Source organism: Leptidea sinapis, chromosome 26, assembly GCF_905404315.1.
Source record: "Leptidea sinapis chromosome 26, ilLepSina1.1, whole genome shotgun sequence".
Lineage (NCBI taxonomy): Eukaryota > Metazoa > Arthropoda > Insecta > Lepidoptera > Pieridae > Leptidea > Leptidea sinapis.
In genome coordinates, this window is record NC_066290.1 from 7,326,700 (window position 1) to 7,353,350 (window position 26,651).

Below are 26,651 nucleotides of genomic sequence, written 5' to 3' on the forward strand. Positions count from 1 at the left end.
TTAATGTTTACACCTGAAATCAATGTAGGTATAAATCATATGTACACCACCAATAGGTGATTCCCCTGTATATTCATGCATAGGTGTGTTAGTTAATTAACAAGAAAAGATCTATTAAAGTGAAAGTCCATTATATTTATTTCAATTGTATTGGTTGTAAAATTTGTAAGGATCGTAAATCAACAAGCTTCCCTTCGTTAAGCAGTTTAATAGAAACGGGTGATAATTTTTTCCTCTAGTTCATGTCAGACCAAAAAACATCTCCGAATGATTTTGGCTATCACATTGGCAATAATCTTAACATTTACATGTGTTATATTAAAAATAAGCTAAACGTCCGAATGACACATGAATCATAATTATATGTTTTTTTTTTCAACCCACCACTAGCATCTGCATGGCATTCTTTACAACTGATATTTATAGTTGCTTTTTCGAAATTAAACAATTTGTTATTATCTCCTAAATGTAGAGATGACTTAAAAAAATAAGAAATTATTTAAAAAGAACAATGAAATAACATAAAAATTTAATTGACGCGACATATGTACAATAAACATTCTTCCATTGATATTTAACCTTAATATATAGGATACATAAACATTGAGGAAAAGGGAAATTAAGGAAAATGAAACAGTAGACCTTTAACATATAAATAGTAAAGGTTTTTTTATTCAAAAGTAAAAAAAAATACAAAATATCTTACATAACTTACATTTTAGTATCAAATAATTTATACATTTTATTTACAAGTTATTTCCACCCAAAACTTCCAATTATCCTAAATTGAAGCCTTATCCAAGTCTCTGAAACATAAATGTAATTTAAGTTACATAAAGGTAAAAAAGTGACAACATAGAGATAAGTTTAACAACATTGTACCTACTTAGAATTGTCGTAAAGGGCGTGATTGTTAAAATAATTTTAGGGAAGTTTTTTTCAATAGTTATTTTGTTTTCGGTTTCAATACGCTTGACCTATAGACAATAGCACCCTGGTCGGTAGGAAATCGACCAAACTAATACTTAATATTAGTGATTTTTGTTTTTCTCCTGCGTACATTTACCTCTAAATGTATGATGTATGAAGTATATAAGTAGCAGTATGAAGGAGGTTTTTGATCAAAAAGTTCTCTCTCTGTTCTTTCGTTGGAACACAACATTAAGTTAAGTCAAGTAAATACGGCAGTGGTGTAATAAATAGAACCGTCGCCTCACACCACGGTGTGCCCGTTCGATCCTCACCCTACGTGATCAATGTCATATCAAATTTAAAATTCATATGTAGGTACGTTTATTCAATGCTTTATAAGGTCGGCAACACTCATAATATTAATCTGATGTTACAATAGACTATCATCTGTGGGTCGCGATGAGTACATATATATCAGGTGAACCGTTTGTATGCTCGATTTTTTCCCTCTTCGAATTAAAAAATGTACCTAAGTCGTCTGCAGACGACTCATAGGTACAGTAATGGGTCCGACAAACGACAGACCTGATAAACGACAGCTGAAACAATTTACCAGAGCGCAGAGGGCTGTGCAAAGGAGCCTTCCTTTGCACAGGATACCAGCTAGATTATGGGTACCACTACGGCGCTTTTTCCTGCCGTGAAGCAATAATGTGTAAGCATTATTGTGTTTTGGTCTGAAGGGCGGCGTAGCTAGTTAAATTACTGGGCAAATGAGACTTAACATACTATAGCTCAAAGTGACAAGCGCAACTGAAGTGCCGCTCAGAATTTTTGGGTTTTTCAAGAATTCTGAGCGGCACTGCCTTAGTATCATTTACCATCAGCTGAACGTCCTGCTCGTCTCGTCCCTTATTGTCATAAAAAATAATAATCACCTGGGCAGCCCCCGCCAATAATGCCAATAAACTACGTTGTGGAGGTCGGCAATGTTTCTTTCCACCCTCGGCGCAGCAAAGATTGGGGAAACAGTCGACACTGGAGCTGCACTGCTGCGGGAACGCGTCCACTTCCGGTGGAGGTGAACATTGCACATACGACTGTAGCATACGTATCGCTGAAATAAATACATTCTTAAATGAGTAAAGTATGTAAATGTATAAAGTGCCCAAAAAACTCTTTCAGATTTTTAGAGATGAAATCGCCCTTTACAGCACTCTTAATTTATAAGCCTAGTCATTAAAGGAAATAATGTAAAATGGCGGCTTGTACTTGCAATTACAGTTGTAACGTTAGCAATAAAAGAATATGGAAGATATAATAACTTTCGCCTGCAATTCCGTTCTGTTCAAAATTCTACATATGAAACTCTCCTAGTAGATATAGATACCCTAGACGTGTGCTAGACGAGAATTGCAAGTTATCGAATACTAACTTATTCAAGCAATATTTATTTAAAATTTATTCTCTTCATCATCAGCCGGAAGACGTCCACAGCTGGACAAAGGCCTCCCCCAAAGATTTCCACGACGATCGGTCCTGCGCTGCCCTCATCGTATTCCGGCGATCTTGACCAGCTCGTCGGTCCTTCTTGTGGGGGGCCTACCAACATTGCGTCTTCCGGTACGTGGTCGCCATTCGAGGACTTTAGTGCCCCTTTACTTTATTTAGTAGGTTTTGAATTTTATTTATTATGATTATTCACACCTTATAAGAGAAAATACAATACTACAGTTACAAAAAAAGTAGCAATAGGTAGCTTTCGCTTGCATTTCCTCTCTTTTATTAACCTAAAGATTTTGTACCACGCAGTACCTACTGCCAAGTGGCTTTATATAGCAATAGGGTGTAAGTGAGAAAGTATGATATAAGAAGCCATTTTAATGCGGAAATGCTGCCAGTATTCTTGGAACGCTTCCCCGTAATGATAGTTTTAATTTAATGTAATCATATAATTATAAGATTAGTTGTGTTTGAGTAAATGATTCATTTCAGAAGCCATTATAGATAGTTTCTGAATAGAGTCGCCACTATCTAAACTTATTAGTTACCTCGTTTTAAGATATATAGATAATGGTAATTAGTAGGCATGATTTATCAGCTGATGAAGTCACTTTGCATCAAGTGAACCATCTGCTTCTTCCATCATTGCTTACTTTATAAAAGTATTTTTTCGGACACACCTATCATCCATATATCAAATTAAATATGTGATTGCTTAAAATATCTCACGAGCATCGATGCGGCTAGCAACTGGCACTAGGTCAAGACGAGCGCGCGCAGTTCTACAATAGGAGCGGGCACCGTCTGGACAACACACTCTTGGCCAGCAGTCTGCATCACTCTTGCATGATTGTACTTCGAACAACAACTCCCCAAGTGGTGTCGCTGGGCATTCTCGTGGTATTACGCCGAGAATTGCTGAAACCGTTAAATAAATATTAGAAATGGCTTTGCAGTAAACTTGTAGCTGTACCTACAACCAATAATATCAATTAACACAAATGTCTAATATCTTCCACATATTCCTCACAGTCAAGCAGTTGTTTTATTCAATCGCCAAACGCTCAGTCTCTAAAGTGGATATTATAGGTTGTAGGTACAGCTACAAACGTATATGCCGCAGAAGTCGTTGCGAGAGGAACAAACAAAATAAAAATAAACGGCCTTAGCTTGTCATACATCGAAAAAGTCAGAAGATCGAACATCTCAAGCTGCTCCAACTGGTTCTAACCAAATTTCTTTAGGCAGGGTGTGGTATATCATAAGGGGGCCATAGTGCTACACTCGAGTCACAAGTCTCGAAGATTAAGTCCTTCTTAAGAATAGGCCCTTCAACTACACGATGACTGCAGTTATGATATGAGGTTCAGCTCAAAAAGAATACAACTTACAAGTTAATCAGCCGCAAATGGAAGCGAAGATTTTTTTGCAATAGGGACCTAACTAGTAACTTATTTATTTGAGCAAATTTATTTTTGAGACAGTACCTAAATACAAAAAAGGGGATGTAGAGGAATGGTGGATATAATACGAATATTAAAGGAGCATTTATATGTAATAACTAATATTGACAGCTAAATATTAAGAAAGCTTAAGTTTCATATAAAATTTTTCGTGCTAGCTTTATTCCGGTTCATCTTTATTTCATTAATAACCTAAAATGCCTAGGTACTAGCTTACTGAAAACTTACTACAATAGGTATTATTATTTTAAATTTTATTATTTGAGAAAGTAGCGCTTAAATCTGTAGATTTGTGATGACTATGCAAATTGTGAAGACCTACCAACCCACGTACCTAGTAGGTACGTACCTCGATTCAATTAGAACTATATTTATGCCAATAAAAATATTACTTAGTACCTAAACAATTTGTTTTTTAAATGTCATTGCGTTATGAACACGACAATGACTTTTTGGGCTTTTTGTGATACGTTCTCCAAGGTTCTACTATAAATAGTAATATTAACAATTTCATAATATTATGGTATCAGTGGGAGGCTTCTTTGCACAGGAAGCCGGCTAGATTATGGGTACCACAACGGCGCCTATTTCTGCCGTGAAGCAGTAATGTGTAAACATTATTGTGTTTCGGTCTGAAGGGCGCCGTAGCTAGTGAAATTACTGGGCAAATGAGACTGAACATCTTATGTCTCAAGGTGACGAGCGCAATTGTAGTGCTGCTCGGAATTTTTGGGTTTTTCAAGTATCCTGAACGGCACTGCATTGTAATGGGCAGGGCGTATCAATTACCATCAGCTGAACGTCCTGCTCGTCTCGTCCCTTATTATCATAAAAAAAATTCATATTTACAATTTCATAATATTATGATTATTAATTTGTTTCGAACAGCTTTAATACCGATGTTGACCGACCTCCTTACTACGATACACCTACTTCGTAAAATGATTATTATGTGTTAGTTTTAAAACAAATAATACATGTTTAAAACTCTAAACAATGCAACAAGCATAGATAATTGCAGTGTTAATCGAAATATTACATCGGCATATACATACGTTGATGTGTTTGCTCTTTGACTGTAGGCTTTGGAGCCGGGATGCCTTTCACACATTGACCTTGACAGCACACCTGGTCTGCGCCGCTGCTTGCTCGGCATTGGGAGTTACTCTCGCACGGTATCGGAAACAATACAGTTGGCAAGGACTTTGGACACAGGTACTTCTGGTTTTTTCCTGCAAAATATTGAAAACAATGCGTCATAAGTGTTAAGCCATAATGCCAGTTGAAATTGAGACGCAACTTTATGTTATGTAGAATAATACGGTTTTTGCTCTCCATATTCATCGGGCTTACGCGTTATTGTTATATTTTTGTAATAATATGACCGATAGACGTTGTACTAATCATAATAAAAAAATAAAATATGTTTGAAATCTAAACTAATGTAAAAAAAATAAGATATATTTCAAATAAAATACATTTTAAAGGATTAAACGCGCATAATTTTTACATTATAGTATCTAGTTGGTTACATTTTTAATAATTAATTTTTTAACCTACCTTTCGTGACCTTTGCAGAGCACGTTTTTAGGGAGACTGTCAAAGAGAATTTAAACAGAGACTGCTGTTGACAGGAGTCAATATAGTATTTGTAATTGTGAAGTTTAGCGCCATATGTTGCCACGGAGTTGGCATTTACTGTAGACAGATGGTGTTTGGCAACATTTACTGGCAGTGTCCTCTTCTTTTTTGGTTAAAAATATATTATTTAAATGTATAACACTCGCGTTAAACAAAGATAAGTAATACCTACTTAAAATAAAAACGTGATTCTGAATGATATGTATTAATAATTAACTTGTCCCCACTTGCGGATGAAATTTCGTAAAAACCGTTCATAGCTAACCTCTACTCCTACCACAGTCTGTGGGCCTGATGGCACATGAGGGATGAGGACCTACATATAGATAGATAGATATTGAAACGAGTAGTTAAATACTTGTTTAGACTCTTATGTATTTTATTTATAACTTATTATTATATCTCAATAAATTACAATTGTAATCTTTAGTTTAATTATATAGACATGTATAATCTAAGATAGACTCATCAAACTTCTACTATTTTCAAGGCATTTATTTTTTAAAGGTCAATATATTATAATAATTGAAACGGATTACTCATACTAAATATCTAGTTGTACATAGGTCGATAAATTGAGACTAGATTATGTCAAACTCGTTTTAAAACATTATTGAAGGTTGTGCCTTTCAATTCAATGTGGCTTTCAATGCAAAGGTCTGTTGTCGCAGGTAACAAACAAGCCTGGATATTCATAAGTGATCACCGTCACCTTCTTTGATTTCTTGTAACCCCAGAGGAATGACATTTAAAAAAATCTAAAAATACCGCTGAAAGACGTTTGTTCATAGTTCTACCGTGAATCGAAATGGCGGGGATAGTAACTGAGTTTTTGTCGTGTAGTTGGAGAAGAAAAAAAACATTTATTTCACACAACTAAACAAAAAGAACGTAGTAAATATTTTTTTATATTAGAGGCGGCAAATTTAAATAATGAAATATTGATTATTTAATTATAAATATTATATTAAATTAATAAAATAATGTTTTTTATGAATTTGTCAATAATATATCATAACATCAAGAATTACTTCGTAAAATATGCACCCTGCTGTCGTAATGAAATTGTTCCACAGCAGAACTGTCAAACCGTGCGTCAATAAATTCTCTCATAGAAATTATGTATGGACACATCATAAGAAAAACAAATTTGTTGTTTTTATTTAATTCCGAGCATTATCATGTTCATTCAAACCTTTTAAACCTTCCCTGGACTTCCATAAATAATACAAATTATTTAAGTTTTCTTTAGTGTTAATTCCGCCAATATTTGTCTTTAAAACAATTCGACACGTGTTTTGCCTCTACACGAGGCATCCTCAGGACGTGTTGTCTCGCCAAAATCTGGCACGAGACTGAAAGACTAAATTTTCTTAAAAAAAAAAAATCCACAAATAAATCAAGACCAATATTAGCCAAATCGGTCCAGCCGTTCTCGAGTTTTAGCGAGACTAACGAACAGCAATTCATTTTTATATATAAGATTATAACCGGTAGTAGGTAAGATTCATTTAAAATATATTGGTATCCTTACCTTTCTTCAACGGCGCGTTATTTTTCGGTGTCGTTTGGATTGGCAAGAACTGCAGGAACGGCCTCGGCGGCTCCGTCGAAGTCGTCGTCGGCTTCGGCGTCGTCGTCGTTGTCGTTGTTGTCGAACTGGTGGTACTTGGTGTTGTAGTTGTTGTTGTTGATGTTGATGTTGTTGTTGTTGTCGTGCTAGTGCTTGTGCTCGTGCTAGTTGGTTTTAACTCGACTACGCTACTGCTCGCCTCGTCACCTCTAGAAAGGTTACGGTACAACATATAATGCTTGATTTACGGCCGTTTTCAATAACGTATATATAATTACGGATATATTGCTATCACCGTTTAATCTACCCATAGTTATGTCCAATATAGTTATAGTCGATTGGTTAATGAAATGTAAGTGAGCGTTATAATAAAAGGATAGATTTGTCTACCGCTAACTATTGTCAGTTAAACTAAGGATAGATAGGTTATTGAAAAGGGCCGTTAGACTAAGCTTTACATTGCCATTTTGTTATTTACTATTTTTAGTAGAAAAAGCGCATTATTAGGTAAGTATCTATATTTTGGAAACGTTAATAAATAGAATTAAAAGCCGATATACACCAATTACTAATTGTGTAGTGCTGTTATTCTAATGTGCTCCTTGTGCAGAATGCATTAAAATGTATATACTCTTTTTTAATTTAACTAATCAACTAATTTACCAAACTCTTCCGAAACGGCTTAATCAATTTGTTTGAAATTTTGTGTGCATATCGGGTAGGTCTGAGAATAGGCCAACATCTATTCTTCATGTCAAGATAAGAGTCATCCACCCCTAAATAATTTTATTTCTATTTTATTATGATTTAGCATTAAAAATACATACAACTTCAAATTTTCACCCGTCTACGATCAACAACTATTTTTGCATCGCGATTTTAATATTATTCGATTCCATCCACAGATACTCAATAGAGTTGCAAGGTGGCAATCGAACATAATGATTATTGCAGTACGATAAATTTTATGTACAATATATTTGGTAGGTCTAAGAATCAGTAGTCATCATTTTTTTACCCCAATAATTTAAACTATTGCATTTTTTTATTACTTTATATGGCAATATGGGCTAAATTTGCTGGGTCAGCTAGTAATTATATAGATTGATATAGGATTAGACAATTTATACCTCTAGATAGAGCCTCTTGTTGTTAGCCAACGCATTACAACAGGCTAGGTTTATTATTTTAATGGGCATGACAGCTACCTACGTCTTACAGTCGCGATACGTTAGTAATTTTTATTGTGCGTGCGTTGTTAAAAATAGCGGCTAACAGTTCGCCGTTTTTTTTTCGACGTGTTCACAACTGTCACAGTCACTAGCATAATGAAAGTTTTCATGGAAAAGTACTGTAGAAAGCTAACATGAATAGTTCTGGTAAGAACATGTATTAAAAATGAATAAATAAAATAATTAAATTATTTTACATTCTTAGTTACAGTGTGCCAAGTGTCAAATGATAACAATGAATCTCAAATAGCAAAATTAAGTACATACTTAATTTATTCTCTATGCTGACTATGAGAGGTCAGCCTTTAAATGACACAATAAAATGTAGGTCTAACCTACATCAAGATTTTTTCCCCATAAGGCATATAAAACTTCAGTAACGTCTCTCTTGACACTATTTACTTAATGCTCGTTTTTTTTTAATGAAAATTAGGGACGAGACGAGCAGGACGTTCAGCTGATGGTAATTGATACGCCATGCCCATAACAGTGCAGTGCTACTCAAGATTCTTGAAAAACAAAAATTCTGAGTGGCACTACAATTGCGCTCGTCACCTTGAGACATAAGATGTCAAGTCTCATTTTGTCAGTAATTTCCGTAACTACAGCGCCCTTCTGACCGAAACACAGTAATGTTTGCACATTGCTTCACGGTAAAAAAAGGCGCCGTTGTTGTACCTACAATCTAGCCGGCATCCTGTGCAAAAGAGCCACCCCTGGTCTACAATATAAAATGATTGTTTCCTTTCTTAATTTTGTTAAAATTAAAACATAAACATGCAATTATTATTCTACTTCTATAAAAGCGTAAAACGATGCAGAAAGCAAAGGCCATCTAATCAACATAAACTTTGTGCAATATTGTAACATATAGTAAGAGTGCTATTAAATTAATCACATTGCTTAATTACTCTGTGCGAAGCGTCTTGTTGCAATCCTCTCCGAAATACCAAGGTTAAATACAAAAAATCTATGATGTAAATATTAATATGCATAATATGATCCCTACTTAATATTAAGTCAAAGTCAAAAAAATCTTTATTCACTGTAAAACTTAAACGGCCTTACAAATAAAATTGGCATAAAGTTATAACTAAGCATAAACCAAGAATATGTAAAATGTTTACAAAAAGACATTTAGCTTACGAGTGGTTTGTTCGGACGTATAACGTTTCCCGCGTTTATTTGCAAGGCAGCTTGCCATTTGGAAAACTTCAGAATTATCATTGTATTGACAGTGTTGTCAACGATATTGTAAACATTTTGCATTTTCTTTATTTATCATCAGTTATAACTTTATACCAAGTTTATTTGTAAGGCCGTATAAGTTATTTAGTGCAAGTCAAAAGTTACAATAGCATTCAAATGAGTATAACAATATTCATTAACAAAATTTAGAACATTAATTCCAACTATCTTTATCATTCAAATAATCTTTCACACTATAATAGGTCTTAGATGTTAATTTATTTTTTACGATACATTTAATTTTTTTTAAATTATAAATGTGAATGTATGTTTGTTACGCTTTCAAGCCTTTACCACCGAAACGGTTTTGATAAAATTGAATAGAGCTTGAAATTGGACATAGACTACCTTTTATAGCAAAAAAATAAAATAAATGGACGGGTTGAAATTGGGGATGGCAGTTTGTATGGAAATTCGTCATTATCGAAGATAAAACCATGATACTTTGTATTTATTCCCTTGATAAGAAATAATCTATAAACATTTGTTCGAGCATTTTTGTTAGGAGAAAAAAAACAAATAGGAGATTAAAGTTCACAGGGAAATACTATTAAAGAGATTGTCTATAATGACAAGGGCGCTGTATCATACAAACTGTTTAAACGATATTAACCATGCCCAAAAACTCATAAATACGATACATACAACGAGAGCAAGAGATCATTTCGCAAACAAAAATGGTATTTGCGTATTGTTCGTTTTTGTAATTTTCAGTGTTGAAAACATGTTGTTAACATTGATTTTAATTAATTAATTAATTCGAATTTGAATAAATTTAGTATAACTAAGATTCCGCATAACGTAACAACATTCACTGTGATTTGTAACAATTAAGTATTTACCAACAAATTGTTTATTTACTTACATAATTAAATTAAATTCAACAATTTCAAGCCGAGAGAGAATAATATTAATCACTTAATTAAGAAATAAACGAAGCTAGATGACCTTAACCTGTACAGTGACCACTCACTTTTAAATATCTTGTTGTTGCTTGTTTCATATATTTCGATATTGGATTTATATAACAGGTAGAATTAATATGATTTAGCTTTAATTATAATCTCGTTATAGTGGCTTCGAAGAATCTAGGGGTCATAAATAGAGCACGGCAATACTTTAAGCCGACCCAAATTCTATCATTATCTAGTGGTGACATGGTCCACTATTTTGTATTTCGTGACGAATAGTTATTGCCATAACCACAAATTTAACTCACATATTAGATCGTAACAATTTGATTTACTGTTTTTTATTTAAGTACGTCTTAATCAGAATAGATGTGATAGGTTTTGGTACTACTTATTTGTTTTATGTACGGCTGTACCCAATATTCAGTCTATATCCGGTTGTGGCCCTTTTCTTTTCTGTCCCAATAAACTTATTGAAGGTAACTCACCTTATCCGTACACGCTCTATAAATGGGAGTACGTATAGCTTACCAGCGATAAAAGTTTGTATGGAAATTGCAATTCACGCGTCCCAATATAAGGCTATATGAATGACTTATCGGATATATTGCGACAGCTTCAGATTATTGACAGCTAATTACTGACAGTAGAAGGTAGTAATTTATCTCTATCTATAGGTGGTATATTGGGAACGGCTGTAAGACAATGTGTCGCGTAACTGTACTCTCTTTGAGACCTCTTCACATCTTTTGCCATGCAAATTTATCGGTACTCTTTTACTTAAAATATGACTCACCGTATGGCGGCAGCACCAGGAACACCTTTAGTGCAGAAACCTCTGCAGCAAATCTGTTGCGAACCCATTAGGCTGCAGTCAGCATTCTTTCTGCAAGGCAAGGGAAATAAATCCAGCCATCCACTGCTGGTTCGAACCTTAGGGCATTGGAGAGATTGACAATTACCTGCAACAATCATAACATAATGTATTACAAAAAGAAGGGACAATTACCAGTGGGAGGCTCCTTTGCACAGGATGCCGGCTAGATTATGGGTACCCCAACAGCGCCTATTTCTGCCATGAAGCAGTGATGTGTAAGCATTATTGTGTTTCGGTCTGAAGGGCGCCGTAGCTAGTGAAATTACTGGGCAAATGAGACTTAATAGCTTATGTCTCAAGGAAACCAACACAATTGTGGTACCGATCAGAATTTTTGATCAGCACATTGTAATGAGCAGGGCGTATCAATTAACATCAGAGTGTACGTCATGTGCGTCTCGTCCCTTAAGTAAAAATTGATTACGCACATTACGCCAAAGAGAATTTAAATACTACGTTCATATTACGCAATATCAGGCTGTCAGATCGTCTCCACGCTAGTTTTTTTTTTGGGATTTTATGACCTGGTAACTAAGACCTTTAAGTCAAGTCTTTTTTTATTATCTAAATATGTATACTTTTCATTTCACAGTTCACTTATCACTTTACTTAATTTTATATTGTTAGAATTGTATTCTTAATATATTTATATAATGGTTTATAACTTCTTTTGTCTCTTAATAACTGATCAAGTGGAGTCGGTCGGGATGAAGAATCACATAAAATTTTGGAGTCACTGATTTCACTAGCCAGCACAAGTCTGTCAATCAGAAATGTTTGGCAGTCGAACCACGCTAGTATATTATACATATAACAAAGAGGATGTAAATACTAGGATATATAAGTATATGATACTCCTTTAAATATGAAGATAATGGCTGACTACAAAGCATCTACTATTTCAAAGATATTGTCAAGTCAAATATAGATGTCAAAACATAAAATTATAAATCGAGCTTATTCATTAAGTTTCAATTATAGTTCGATTATTATTTTGTAGATATTTGAAGTACCTTACTATCTGTTAATTCTACAAATATGGTAATAACCAACAATGTACATTTGCCGGACTGTTCCGAACTAAATGTTCAAGAAGTAGACTTGTCTTCGCCGGTTCTGTTAGCTGCTGGGCCCTACCTCGGAAAAGACTGCGAAAACATCAACAATGAATTTATGTTATGTAGATTTGAATCAGGTGATCCGAGAGCGTGTCTTGGTCTCGGTAAATTGGTTACAACGTGTACCTTGCAATTTTTTCAAAAAGTAAAACGCGCGTGTTTTCACGAATTCAATCAATATGCAAATTGTGTTGACAAGAGCTCTGGGGATTTGTCGTTTAAGCACTGCAGGAAAACGCAGGCTGTTTTTGAAGAGTGTATGGATGAAAAGTTGTGTATGAAGCGACCGGAGTTTGGGTATTTCTGCCGTGCTCGGGTGCACAAGACTTCAAGACCTCCTCCTCCAGCGAACCCTTGTCCATGCCAACCCGTAGTTCCAGACCCTACTCCCTCCCTCCCCGATTGCAAACCCCGACAACATCCACGATTTGGAAGTCGCTTCTATTGGATGACAGAATAAATAGGAATTATTTAAATGAGACTAAATTATGTATTAATGTTTATCGACTGTCTGGTTTTCTACTACATGTTATTCGATTTATTTTATTCCTGCGAACGCATTTTGCGATATGATATGTTAAAATACGTGCTGTAATAAATAATAATAATAAATGTTTATTTCCGAGTTGTGGATATTTAAATGTATTTATGTATGTTTAAGTATATATATATATATTGCATTAAATATATCGTCTTGCAACCCATAGCACAGGCTGTGTCTAATTTGGGGCAAGACAAATTTTGTAAAAGTGTGTCAATATTAATATTATTGTAATTAAGGTTTCAGCAGTGGGAGGCTCTTTGGGCAGGATGCCGGCTAGATTATGGGTACCACAACGGCACCTATTTCTGCCGTGAAGCAGTAAATTGTGAACATTACTGTGTTTCGGTCTGAAGGGCGCCATAGCTAGTGTAATTACTGGGCGAATGCGACTTAACGAGCGCAATTGTAGTGCCGCTCAGATTTTTTGGGTTTTTCAATAATCCTGAGCGGTATTGCATTGTGTGTATCAATTACCATCAGCTGAAGGTCCCGGGCGTCTCATCCCTTATTTACATTAAAAAATATATTATTATATATAAGGAGTTTGACTGTTGTTTTTTGAAATACTTAGTATAAGCAAGAATAGACCGAAGGCGAACGGAACGAACCCGGGCATTCTGAATTACGGCTAAAATAATAGACACCTATTTGTTTTTTGTTAATGCAAATAAGAGTCGAGACGAGTAGGACCTTCAGATGATGTATGACCTATTTGTAATCGTTAAGTAACATTTCCCGACTGTGTTCCTGCCTTAGTTTTTTGCTTTTTTTATCATAATTCCTTTAAAATACATTAGTGTGACGTTTGTATGGAAATTGCAATTCACGCGTCATTCAGATTATTTACAGCTAATTACTGACAGTAGAAGGTAGTAATTTATCTCTATCTGTAGATAGTATATTGAGAACGGCTGCTATCGGATATATTGGTACAGCTTCAGATTATTGACAGCTAATTACTTACAGTAGAAGGTAGTAATTTATCTCTATCCCTAGATAGGAACGCAGTTGGGAACGGCAGTTAAGCATCTAATAGTTGCCGTAATAATAACGCTATTGTTCTTAAGTAGTGCGGTATCTAGTTGGAGCGCAGTGGAGATCAATCCTTAATCAAAGGACATTTCATTCGGAGTCTGATAGCGCGACGGCTGACAATGCAAGCATAACTTTCTCCTTAGTTGTGTCAACTGCCACTTTCCGAATCAAATTTTAAAAACTAGAGTAAATGCGGCATTGTACAGATATAGCAGTCGAAGCTTATTATGATCTTTTTGTGGCTTGTTCCTTATTTTGGCTTTATTTTTATACGACAAAACTGTCTGTGTGTATGTATAAAACGTCATCGACTTAGAGATGTAAGGTATTATATCTGACTATGCCCAGTAATTTCATTAGCTACGGCACCACCTTTCAATCCGGAACACGTTATTAAGAATAATTTATGTTGTCTATGGGCCACTCATGACTCTAGTATTTTACTACTCTGTGCTAACCTAAGATTTGCTCGTACGATTAGACTTGAACGTAGTGTGTCTAAATTCTATGGGGATTTGCTCTGCTGTGAAGAATAAAGATGGTGACCGTTAATTAAGTTATTTCATTTATTAAACTTAAAACACGTAACACTGATTGACGGTAGAAAAGGCGCCGCAGTACCAACTTGTATGTATGCATTTTATTCGTTTTTTTTTCATAGTAACATCTACTGCTGAAGACTTACACAATCGATATCTTAATGATAATGTATGTTATTTACGTACTATTTTTTGTAGTGAAAACTTCTTTATTTATCTTTATCGTACTTAGTGATTTAACGAAAGTCGATGAAACGAAAAAGCGACACTAAAAAGAGACAGAAACATAAATTCATAAGATTTAACGTGGGGGAAAATAGGAAGATAGGAACTATTAAACAGTGTTTTGTACCAGGCGATCATAGTTGAAGAAGAGATTGTCTTATGTATGACGCGATTATACCTTTATATATTCTAGCTTCATGCGCACGACTTATTACTACGTAGACACCAGGAGAACATAAATATGGTAGCTCTGATAGTAATGTCTTTCATATCGGTTGAAATCATGCGTCATCCTAGTAACATGTACCAGGACTTCATATGCAGTTTAGAGGTTCATGCACAATGCAGGTTTCACTTGTGACATGACTTCTACGCACGTATTTTGGAACATCCCAGATCATTTCAGAAATTTTTAGAATTTTCTGGACCGTTTCGCATCAATTTCATCAATTGTACATACGTACAAAAATTTTGAACTTTCTATATCATTCCAGAAAGTCTTAGAACTTTCTAGATCATTCCAGAAAGCCTTAGAACTTTCTTAGAATTAATTACATCATTCCCGAGATTTTCAGAATTTTACATTAATTAGAGAAGGATAGATGTATATAATTTCACATTTTTGCCACCCACAACCACCCACTTCCACCCATCCCGACCAAACTCCCTTATATGCACACCAGGGGACCGATGGCTATTTGCAATCCCAACGGGAATTTGATCGAAGTTGCGGATGATAGAGAAAACCGTGGACATACGTACGAACATTAGCATTTTATATCATATTAATTAAGATTATTATATTTTTATACCTACATCATAATATGTATCTAACTCGCGTGTTATACAACCGCGCACTATTACAGTGCAAAAGTACCTAACTGCCTATAATACGACTTGATATTTAAGTATTATGAATAATGATTAATTAGGTAGGTACTAAGCACTAGAATTTACGGAGAGTTGCCTTGACATGACATAACGTTTTACTTAAAAAGTGAGTTAAGTTAGAAATTGGAAACCTTGTACTCGTTCTATCATTAATATACCCAGTAACCAATATAAATTAGTCCTCGTTAGCTAAGCTGAAATTAAAATATAATTTATATTACCTAATAACCAACCGACTTCACAAAGGTTCTCTATTCAAATTCGTTTTTTTTGGATATTCGATGTGAATAATTTAAATAAATCCTGAATGTTTTTATTGTAAAAAAGATATGTGTGTTCTTATTTACGAACGCAAGAAGCTGTAAGGAAGTAATTCTTTAACGTAAGATATGAAAATTCTTAAAAAAAATAGTTTCATTAAAAAAAATGTAATAATGAAGCTATTAAATTGATAATTGGTATTATACATACAGCCAATGAAAATATTATTATATCGCATGATTATTTAGTTAAATAACGTTTATTTTAAATATCATTATTTTTTATACAATTAGAAAGAAGTATTCGGAAATAATGTACGTAGTAGGCATCGGAAATGTGTTATAAAAGTTATTTCTGAATGATTTTATAATACGTAGTAAAAATATTAATAAAATGATAAGGATAATTATTAATAACGTATTTGTGTGAACAGCTTTTACATTACCGCTTCATAATGCATAATTTTTGAAGTAATAAAAGGATATAGTATAAAATCCTGCCATCTCGGACTTTTTTTTAGACCTCAAATAAAAATTTATTATACCTCAACAATGTGTTATGTTTTAAGGTGATAACCCTCACTTCTAGGATTAATACACAAATAAAATTTGAAAAACAAAATTTTATGAACGATGCGGGAGAATTTTATAACGAGGCGGTACTCGAACGGTTAGCTCAGTTGGTTAGAGCACCGGCACTTAACGCTGGAGGTCGTGGGTTCGAGTCCGGCATCGTTCATAATATTTTGTTTTTCAAATTTTATTTGTTTATTATACCTATTTAAATATATTATATAAATTTAAGTTAAATCTCAAAGGGTTTAGACAATGTTTTTGTTAAAAGCTCCCATAAGAAGGCTTAATTTTTCTGACAACTCCAAAAAATATCGTTAAGGTACACAAAAACTTAACCTTAAATATTTCAACCTTCCTCGAGAACCACGCTATCCAGTGATGAAAACAGCATGAAATCGGTGGAGTAGTGTTTGAGTTTATCGGGAACAGACAGACGGGGCGGAGGACTTTATTTTATAATATGTGGCGATGTGAATAAAATAATATATACCCACTACGGACTATGTCTAATTTGAGGTTAGATAACATGAATGTGCGTTCATAAAAATATAATTAATTACAAAAGCCTGTTTGAAATGTTAAAACATTTACTAATATTTTTTTATAACAGTAAGGGACGAAACGAGCAGGGCGTTCAGCTAATGGTAATTCATACGCCCTACCCATAACAATGCAATGCCGATCAGGATTCTTGAAAAACCCAAAAATTCTGAGCGGCACTACAATTGCGCTCGTCACCTTGAGACATAAGATGTTAAGTCTCATTTGCCCAGTAATTTCACTAGCTACGGCGCCCTTCAGACCGAAACACAGTAATGTTTACACATTACTGATCACTTCAGAAGAAGGCGCCGTTGTGTTACCCATAATCCAGCCGGCTTCCTGTGCAAAGGAGCCTCTCACCGGTAATAATCTAGCCTCTAGGTAGGTACCTACTTACTTATGTCTTTCGCAATAAGTTTAATAAATATTATCATTATAAGAATCACTACTATTATCTTCGTATTATAATAATAACACTCTTGTTTTAAGTATTCGGTGCTGTAGTAAGCTACAGTTATGTCATTATATTGTGAAAGGCTATTTGTGTACAGACAACTTTTTACCTTCATGGCGGTAATAAAACTTAATACGTACTGTAAGTATCTGTGATATAATTTAATGATTGTTGACAGTACCAACATTTTGAAGCATATTATTAGAGGATTGCTTTGCAGCGTGTATATTATAAGAGCACATGTTAATAATATAAGTGATCCGATAGCCTGGGACTAGATTATTTTGTAGCAATAGCAATGACAGTACAATATTGTATATTTTCATTAAAAAAATAACAAAAAAAGAATGCTCGGAGAGTTTCTTGTGCCGCTTCTAACCTCTCAGAGAGCCATTTGTTTCCGAAGCGGTAGTAGTATCTTGTATCCTAGAAATGACATCAAAAAGAACTCTAAAGGAATAAATTTTGAGAAAATAAATGCCTTTTTAATGTATTTTTATAATAATTCAAACAAAACAATACTTAGGTATCACTATACTAGCTGATCCGACAGACGTTGTTCTGTACATAATAAATAAAATACTATAAAAAATTTTGTCAATAACATTTCATAACATCAAGAATTATTTCGTAAAATATATTTTACGAAATAATTCTTGATAATATACTCCCTGTTGTGATACTGAAATTGTTTCACAGCAGAACTGTCAAACCGTGCGTGAATAAATTCTCTCATAGAAAATATGTCCAAACTAAACAAATATTGGAAAAAAAATAATTATGGGTCCCAAATTGAAATAAAAACTATCCTATCTTGGACAAAACTGCACTCCATGAAGTAATGCCCATTAGAAACCGTTCATTAGTTTAGGAGTGCACTGGAAACAAACATCAGGACACTGGATTTATATATTATATTAAGAAGATGTACAAAAAAAATCTTATCGTTCTGGAAACACTGAAAGCTCTTTGGAAACCACACTGTTAAGGAAGGCCAGGCATACATATGGCGGGGATGATATCTTAACTTAAAAATGTGATAAATGCGGTGCCGATAGAAGACACATAATGAAGCCGCGACGTCTCTTCGCAACGCTAAGTGATCTAGCCGATCACAAAGCACTGAATCCCTGACAATTTGAGCATCTCTGTGGTGCACGCGGTCGAATACGATACTGGGGTGTGCCAGACCAGAGATGACAGCAATGATGATGATGTCCTCCCAGACGTATCCGTCGACGGCGACACCCTTAGCTCGTCTTCGCCTGGGCTCTTGCATGAGCGCGAGCATGACTCGCAAAACCAAATTTTGTTTTGAAGGTCCTATTACAAGAAGCGCAGTAAAGAGTCCCACTTGAATTGCGAGTATAGTTGTAGGAGGGCTTGGGTCGAGTTTTTCGGATCAGGCAATTGGCGTCAAGGTCTTCAAGACGGGAACGATCAAAGTTTACTATACCCGTGTTGACAGCAGTTCGCCACTCCGACCTCTGCGTTGCAAGCTCCTCCCATGACTCACTAGACATGCCAATTGCAGTCAAGTGGCGTTTTAAGACATCCCTGTAACGCAGAAACTGTCCTCCAAGCTTTCGTTTACCTGAGCTATGCTCTAGAGTAGAATACCTTTTTTGGTAATCTGGAAGACTCCATGCGTACAAGGTGTCCAAGATGACAGCAATACTCAACATATGGCTGGACTTTATTTTCATCTATTTTAATAATTCCTGTGTATTTATCTTTATCAAAAAAATCGTAATGAATTTCTTTTCATACTATTCCCTTTTACTCGCAACGAAGATTACGACGATTGTGTTGCAAGAAAGGCACCAAGCCGTTATTCAGGTTCCATGTGCAATTTAAAGTGACACATTAAGGTTATGTCACAATTTAAAAAGTTCCGTAAATCCTTGCACTTGAAAGCACTTATCGCGTAACTTGATACGAGGTGCATAACCCAGATTCTGTGGTGACCAAAACAGAAGTGTCTCGAATCCATTCTGTGGTGACTGGCGTCTGGCATTACGTAGTCGAAATACCGGTCGTGATATAAATGTTGTTTTTAACAGGAAAACTTACGTTATACCAATATTGAAACTGTTACTTAACATAGCTTATTAAATACTTTAATTAAGTTGCAGTTATTAAATAATTTTATTGATAAATGCTTTTCAATATGTTGGCTTGAGCGGAAATATTGTGTGCATGTTAAAGCTAAGTGCTGACACTCATAATCATTTTTGTTATTATTTCTAACCAACTTCAAAAAACAAGAAGATTCTCAATTGGATTATATTTTTTTGCATGTTTCTTAACGTTTTTTGACCTATTTGAAAGGTTTCTTGCCCGTTTGAAAGGTTATAACAGATCGATCCCATTGTAAAAAAATGATCTGATGATTGAGTATATGTAGGTACATTTATTATAAAAAATGGGCAAACGGGCCAGATTCTCACGAGATGCGAAGTGGTGAGACAACAACCCATGGACATGCTCATCACCAGGAGTAAGAGATGCCTTTAAGTTGGGAGTTTGCTCTTATATAGATTTTGGATTTGGATTTTGTTCAGAATGTCACGGGAACTTAATTCATTTATTATAAATCTTCCACGTACTACAAAGCTGTGGAATGAGTTTCCTAGTGCGTTATTTCCGGGACGATACGACATGGGTACCTTAAAAAAAAGCGCACCTTCTTTTAAGGCCAGCAACGCTCCTGTGATTCCTCTGGTGATGCAAGAGAATGTGGGCGGCGGTGATCACTTAACACCAGATGACCCTTAACACTCGTTTGTCCTCCTTTTTCCATAAAAAAATAATAATAACAGTACTAAGTTCATAACATGACCCACATGTCATCAAAGGATATTACGTAATAGTACAAGTAAATGACAGTAACAATTACATCAAAATATCACGTTAAGACGTAAAAGATCCAACAGACAGGCAAAAGCTGAGGTCGATACAGACCGAAATCGGTTTCCCAGAAGTCGACGAGCTCATAAAGTCTAACCTTTTTAATTAAAACAAGATCATAGTTTAAACTTTCAAAATATTATATAAATTGTGTGACATGCTCCAATATGTTATAACAAGGACAAATATTTAGGAGGATCTAAAGACAATCGCCACAGGCCTCAAAAAAAAAACAGGCACAAAAAAACTCAGAGATACTTTGTCAGTATTTTAATAGGAAGTATGATTGTTATACTTTCAAAAAACTCAAAGTCGATAAGCGTGCGCAAGTTACTTCTATACTAGATTAAAAACTGATTCTTAAAGTAAATTTAGTTATGGTGATCTGAGGTAAGAATATGTTCATTCATGCCCAAAATATTTAGGAAATTTCTGCTGTAGAGTTTAGTCAAACATTCGAGTTATTAAACAGCCTGGCCATGCCTAGCAAGTATTTTTTGTTGCTTTTAAGGAGGGTGGAGGTAAGGAGAATCATCTGTGTGTATGAAAAAGTGTCCGTCAAAATATATTAAATTAGGGTGGCGCCACAGTCGCATCAGGGTAAATCTTAAAAGAAGCGACAAATATAAAATAATAGATACTAATCACTCTTGGTGCAAGTTTCCCTTTAATAATTCTTTAAGGTTACTACATTATTTTTTGCAACGTAAGTTGTTGAATAATATTACAATTTTTAACTCGGCTTTACTCAATTCTCTTTGATTAACGCGAGCCTTACACATTTAAATAAAAAAAATTAAAGGATTAAAAAGCGTGTAATTGTAACATTAGATTTTTGCGTAAAAGTTACATTTTTATTTCAGTTAACCCGACGTTTCAAGACCTTTCGAGATCTGCATCGGGGACTGCAGTCCCCCTGAAAAAGAGATCTCGGAGAGACGTCGGGTTAACTAAAATAAAAATCTAATGTAAAACCGTTACAATTACACGCGTTTTAATCCTTTAAAAAGTGTTTTATTTAACTCAATTCGTTTACAATTGCTACATTCACCATATTTCATACCATACGCTGTGCCTACACCAGCGCCGCTGTGGAAGCTTTTTGAACTGTTATTGACAGCATTAGCTGGACACTATTCAACTTTTCTCCCATATGAGTTGTTTTTCTTTGCCTGGAGAGATTATATTAGATCTCCATACTTGCTATTGTGCCCTCGAACTTTATGTCATAAGCAATAAAAATTGCTTAAATTGTTTGTAGGCTAAGCCGAAACTGCTCGGCAATCTAACTAGAAGAGCGATAAGCGCGTTTAAATTTCTCACTTACATAGCTCAGTTTCGGTAATGTACTTATTTCGTTGTTCCATTGTTTTCGCCTTGAGTCTGTTGAATTGAAATTTAGCATAAAAGAGCGGATGTTGCATCTTTATGAGTCACATGACCCTACGGCAATCCTATGTGTATTGTGCTCAATAGGTACGGCACGATTTTGTAACAGTCTCTGTGACAAATCATATAAGGCGAGACCACAATATGTAATACCATAACGTAATCAGTAATAACATTTCCATCAACATTATGAGGACTGTTCTCAATTCTCATGTCTATCACTGCCCTTAAAATTATTGCCGCAGGAGATACAATTAACTTTAAATAAATAAAGGGGTTCAAAATTAAGTATCCCTACTAAATTACAGTGTTTGTTTGTTTGTTTGTTTGAACGCGCTAATCTCTGGTACTACTGGTCCGATTTGAATGATTCTTTCAGTGTTGGGTAGTCCATTTATCGAGGAAGGCTATAGGCTATGTTTTTTTTTTCAAAATTAGGGATCCGTAATAAAATTGCTATTTTGTAACACAAGGTGTAAAATCGAAAACCTATTTTTGCGTGCGCTGCAAAAACTATTGACAATAGAACAAAATGATGTACAGGCTATTATATAGGCAATATTTTATTACTTATAAAACTATCGCGTGAATTATATTTTATATGGCAAAACAACGTTTGCCGGGTCAGCTAGTTATAAATATGAATGTAACGAAACAGCATCTTTTGCATGGGGCCAACAATTTACAATAAGTTACCTGAATATATTAAGCGCGAAAATATATTCTATTTTAAAAAGTCAAATCTTACTTAACAAAAAAAGCATACTACTCATTAAAAGATTTTCTTGACGATAAAATAGTAAATAATAAAAATTAACTTCGACTGAACTCAATATCATTGTGTAGCTAATGACATTATATTATAAATTAAGATGAATAGGCCTATGAAATAATAAATATTGTATGATTGATGTTAATTTAAGTTTGCTTGGGATGTATATCTCTTTTTAGTACAGTAATTTAATATGGATTAAGGATTAATTATGCTCAGTCGGTGAGCTCAGACGGAACCCGAGGTCGGGGTTTCGACATCCGGTCATTCATATATTTTGGTTTCAAATTTACGACCTGTATAGCCGAGTGGTTAGCGATCCTACCTACTAAGCTATAGAGGTCCCGGGTTCGAATCCCGGTTATGTGCAAGCATTTATATGATGCATATGGATGTTTGTTTCCGAGTCATGGATGTTTAAATGTATTTATGTATGTTTAAGTAAGTATATTGTATTAAATATATCATTGTCTTGTAACCCATAACACAGGCTATATATGCTTAACTTGGGGCAAGATAATTTGTGTAAAAAGTGTGTCAATATTATTATTATTATTAAATTTCATTTGTATGATGGTACTATTTTCATTTCTTTTGAATTTAATTGGTTATTGTCGCTTAACTATCTTGTCACCATTAGATCTCACCTTTAAAAAGATCTTGTGCCCATTTGTGGACATTATTATTAGCCCAACACCAACGCCAAAAGGAAAACCAATACTCTATCCGTGTTACTAATAAACGCGAAATAAAATTATTCCCGATTTAAAACTTTTTGTCGCTATCTTACCTTTGTCACTACAGAATTACATGACAGGGTGAAATAATTTTAAACTTAGAGTAACTCTTCATTGCGTTTAGTATTAAGACAGTATAAGTTTGCCTATAAATCAGCGGATCTGATTTTTTGACAATTCATCCGATTCGGGAGTACTATTTCACACGAAAAAAATCAAATGACCCTAAGCGGCGGAGACATATTATGCGCACACAAAAAAGTACAATTAATGTATTTAGATACTCTCATTGATTCTTGTGATGGTCAGTTCAAACTAGTAAAACAAGGGGGAAAAAATATGCGGTAATAATATACCTACGACTCCACAAAACTTAAATACGTAAATTGCTTGCATGCAACACATCCTACTGAGGTGAAAAGGTATAAGTAGATATTTTATTTATTTTAATGTTTTTAAGAAAGCCAACAGCTAGTTGTACATAATTTTAATATTTATGTTTAAGTATTTTAATATTATTAAATGGTCTAGGTTGTTTAAAATGTTGTAGTATAAAATTATTTTATATTATATTTTTTTACGTTTTTCTCTTATAATGATAGCTTATATTAAACTAGCTGACCCGACAGACGTTGTTCTGTACATAATAAAAAAAATATTGTTATATATGAATTTGCCAATAATATTTCAAAACATCAAGAATTATTTCGTAAAAATGCTCCCTGTTGTTATAATGAAATTGTTTCACAGCGGAACTGTCAAACCGTGCGTCACTAAATTCTCTCATAGAAAATAATATGTCCATACAAGACAAATATTGAAAATAAAAATAATTATGGGTCTCAAATCGAAATAAAAACTATCCCATCTCTCAAGTTGGACCAAACTGCACTCTATGAAATAATCCCCATTAAAATCCGTTCGTTCGTTCGTTTAGGAGTCCATCGCGGACAAACAACGTTTAACGTAATTTATTAAGATTTGTATTAAATTTTAATTTAAAGCACATTAATAATTGTCATCAAGGCTTTGTTTGACGGTTCGGCATAACACAATATACACACCATAGTTAAGGCCAAAATTGTATCGTATCTGTGATTATTACGAATAAAAATATCTATGTCTCTATACCCATACGTATATTAACTAATATCTATACTATAATATTATAAAGCTGCAGTGTTTGTTTGTTTGAACGCGCTAATCTCTGGTACTACTGGTCCGATTTGAATGATTCTTTCAGTGTTGGGTAGTCCATTTATCGAGGAAGGCTATAGGCTATGTTTTTTTTTCAAAATTAGGGATCCGTAATAAAATTGCTATTTTGTAACACAAGGTGTAAAATCGAAAACCTATTTTTGCGTGCGCTGCAAAAACTATTGACAATAGAACAAAATGATGTACAATATATAAATAGGCAATATTTTATTACTTATAAAACTATCGCGTGAATTATACTTTATATGGCAAAACAACGTTTGCCGGGTCACCTAGTTATTATATAATTTTACATAAACGAATACATTGATACTTATACTTATCTCTTTTAGAGCAAACCTAATAATTGGATCTATTGATAGTTGAAGTAGACTTATTTAGATTGGCATTCGTTTTGTAACAATTTAATAAAATGATTACATAAAAATTTATGGATATGTGTAATATTACTATTACATAATAACACAATTTAATTTATAAACAAAATTTAAGAACGATTCGGGACTCGAATCCGTGACTTATCATTCATCAAGTGAGGGTTATTATTTACTCACTTAAATAAAATAACAAATTGTTTAGATAATACATAATATTTAAATTACTATTACAATATATTTTAATTACACTCTAAATTTAGCGCACAATGCACAAATTCTAAAACTCAAAATCATCTCAAACATTGAAATTGTTAAAAATTGAATTTCGCCACCAAGAATCTATAGCCCACTCTAAAAACAATTATTGCCTCAGGACCGGAATAAAATGGGCGTAAAAAAAACTCAGAAATACTTTATCAATATTTTTAAAATGTAAACTACAAAAAATAAGCTTAGAAAACATTAAAAACCTTACCCGCTTGTAAGAAGCCGAAGATCACAAGGAGAAATATTAGTTTGAACTTCATCGCGTTTTTAAATTCACAAGAGTCTATTATGATTTGTGGTTTTAAGCGGACTGCAGTTGTCAGCAGTGGTAAGTGAACAGTTGTTTGATCTCGAGAGCAGCGGCGAATGGCGCGGTGGGCTCTGTTGTTGCATAAGTAGGTACCGGGCTATTGATAGAGATTATCATTTGGCGGACACAAACACTTTCCCTGCACTTTAATGCTGCGGAGTCTCAAGTCAGACGTGAACGGTTGAAGGCTTGCCAAAACACGCTATAAGTGTTTATCTATTATAGTACTTCTGCATGCCAGAGCTCCTGAATACCGAAACCAATCTGATAAAATTTTTTACCTGGATCACGAACCAGTAAAAAATAAGGACTTCGTGTCACCTTACATAACACCAAAGTCCAAAACAAGCCGATCAAATACATAGCCACGCACACACTTACAACTACTACAGGCCGATAGGCGGTCGTTACGAGAATTGTCATCGTCTGTGACAGATCAGTTTGCGTCTTAGTAAAATATTTGAAAAATGCCGTCGTGCGTTGTGAAAAACGATACTATATAAGTATTTGTGGCCATATATTTATTTATTTATTATTTATTAAAGCCTATTACAATATTAAAACTATTACTGATTTATTTACAATGTTTTTTATATATCATTCCACTGCTGGGCAAAGGCCTCCCCCTTCTTTTTCCATTGGTCCTTATTGTATGATGTGCGCGACCACATCACTCCTTCGTAATTTACTAGGTTGTCTCTCCATCTAGTACCCGGTCTACCTCTTCTTCTTTTGGCGTCTAATGGGTACCAGTTTGTTGCTTATATTATGATTATTTAAGGGAGAAAAAATTGTGTAACTAGTATCCCCCGTAACCGCACAAACACTAGAATAACGGTGCTTCACTTGCTAATATCACGGCGCGGAGTCCTTCTTTTTTTACTCGTCCGTGACCTGGATACTACATTCTTTTTGTAGAGGATATGTACTGGATATTCTTTTTGTAGAGGGCAAAGGAGGAGGAAACAGACATGCGCAAAACTAGAGGTCATGTTTAAGCGTCGGTGACTCAATGACTGGAGCTGTTGACTTTCATTCGTAAGGAGCCGGTTTGATCCCAGCCCGTCAATGTGTTTTTTTTCATATATACGTTGATAGCACACTGTTACGGTAAGGTCAATACGAA

General features: G+C 34.5%; 2 protein-coding genes across 2 annotated transcripts; one reads left to right on the forward strand and one right to left on the reverse strand.

The window, feature by feature from the left end:
- Positions 1 to 643: 643 nt before the first annotated feature.
- LOC126972355 (uncharacterized) lies at positions 644 to 25,567 on the reverse strand. The gene is made up of 7 exons (XM_050819043.1): positions 25,424 to 25,567; positions 11,280 to 11,445; positions 7,054 to 7,301; positions 4,934 to 5,110; positions 3,145 to 3,333; positions 1,851 to 2,029; positions 644 to 806 (listed from the first exon to the last, which is right to left on the reverse strand). The coding sequence occupies exons 1-7, from the start codon at positions 25,473 to 25,475 to the stop codon at positions 795 to 797; spliced, it is 1,023 nt and encodes a 340-aa protein (XP_050675000.1). The 5' UTR covers positions 25,476 to 25,567; the 3' UTR covers positions 644 to 794.
- LOC126972370 (NADH dehydrogenase [ubiquinone] 1 alpha subcomplex subunit 8-like) lies at positions 12,319 to 13,103 on the forward strand. Its single transcript, XM_050819067.1, has one exon. It carries the CDS (start codon positions 12,399 to 12,401, stop codon positions 12,936 to 12,938), a length of 540 nt encoding a protein of 179 aa, XP_050675024.1. The 5' UTR covers positions 12,319 to 12,398; the 3' UTR covers positions 12,939 to 13,103.
- Positions 25,568 to 26,651: the final 1,084 nt, after the last annotated feature.

Coding starts and splice junctions, on each gene's coding strand:
- LOC126972370 (XM_050819067.1), top strand. CDS start 12,399: ATGGTAATAACCAACAATGTACATTTGCCGGACTGTTCCGAACTAAAT.
- LOC126972355 (XM_050819043.1), bottom strand. CDS start 25,475: ATGAAGTTCAAACTAATATTTCTCCTTGTGATCTTCGGCTTCTTACAA. Junction 3,334..4,933: donor CAAAGAGCAAACACATCAAC/GTATGTATATGC, acceptor TAACGGTTTCAG/CAATTCTCGGCGTAATACCA. Junction 2,030..3,144: donor TGCTAGCCGCATCGATGCTC/GTGAGATATTTT, acceptor TATTTATTTCAG/CGATACGTATGCTACAGTCG.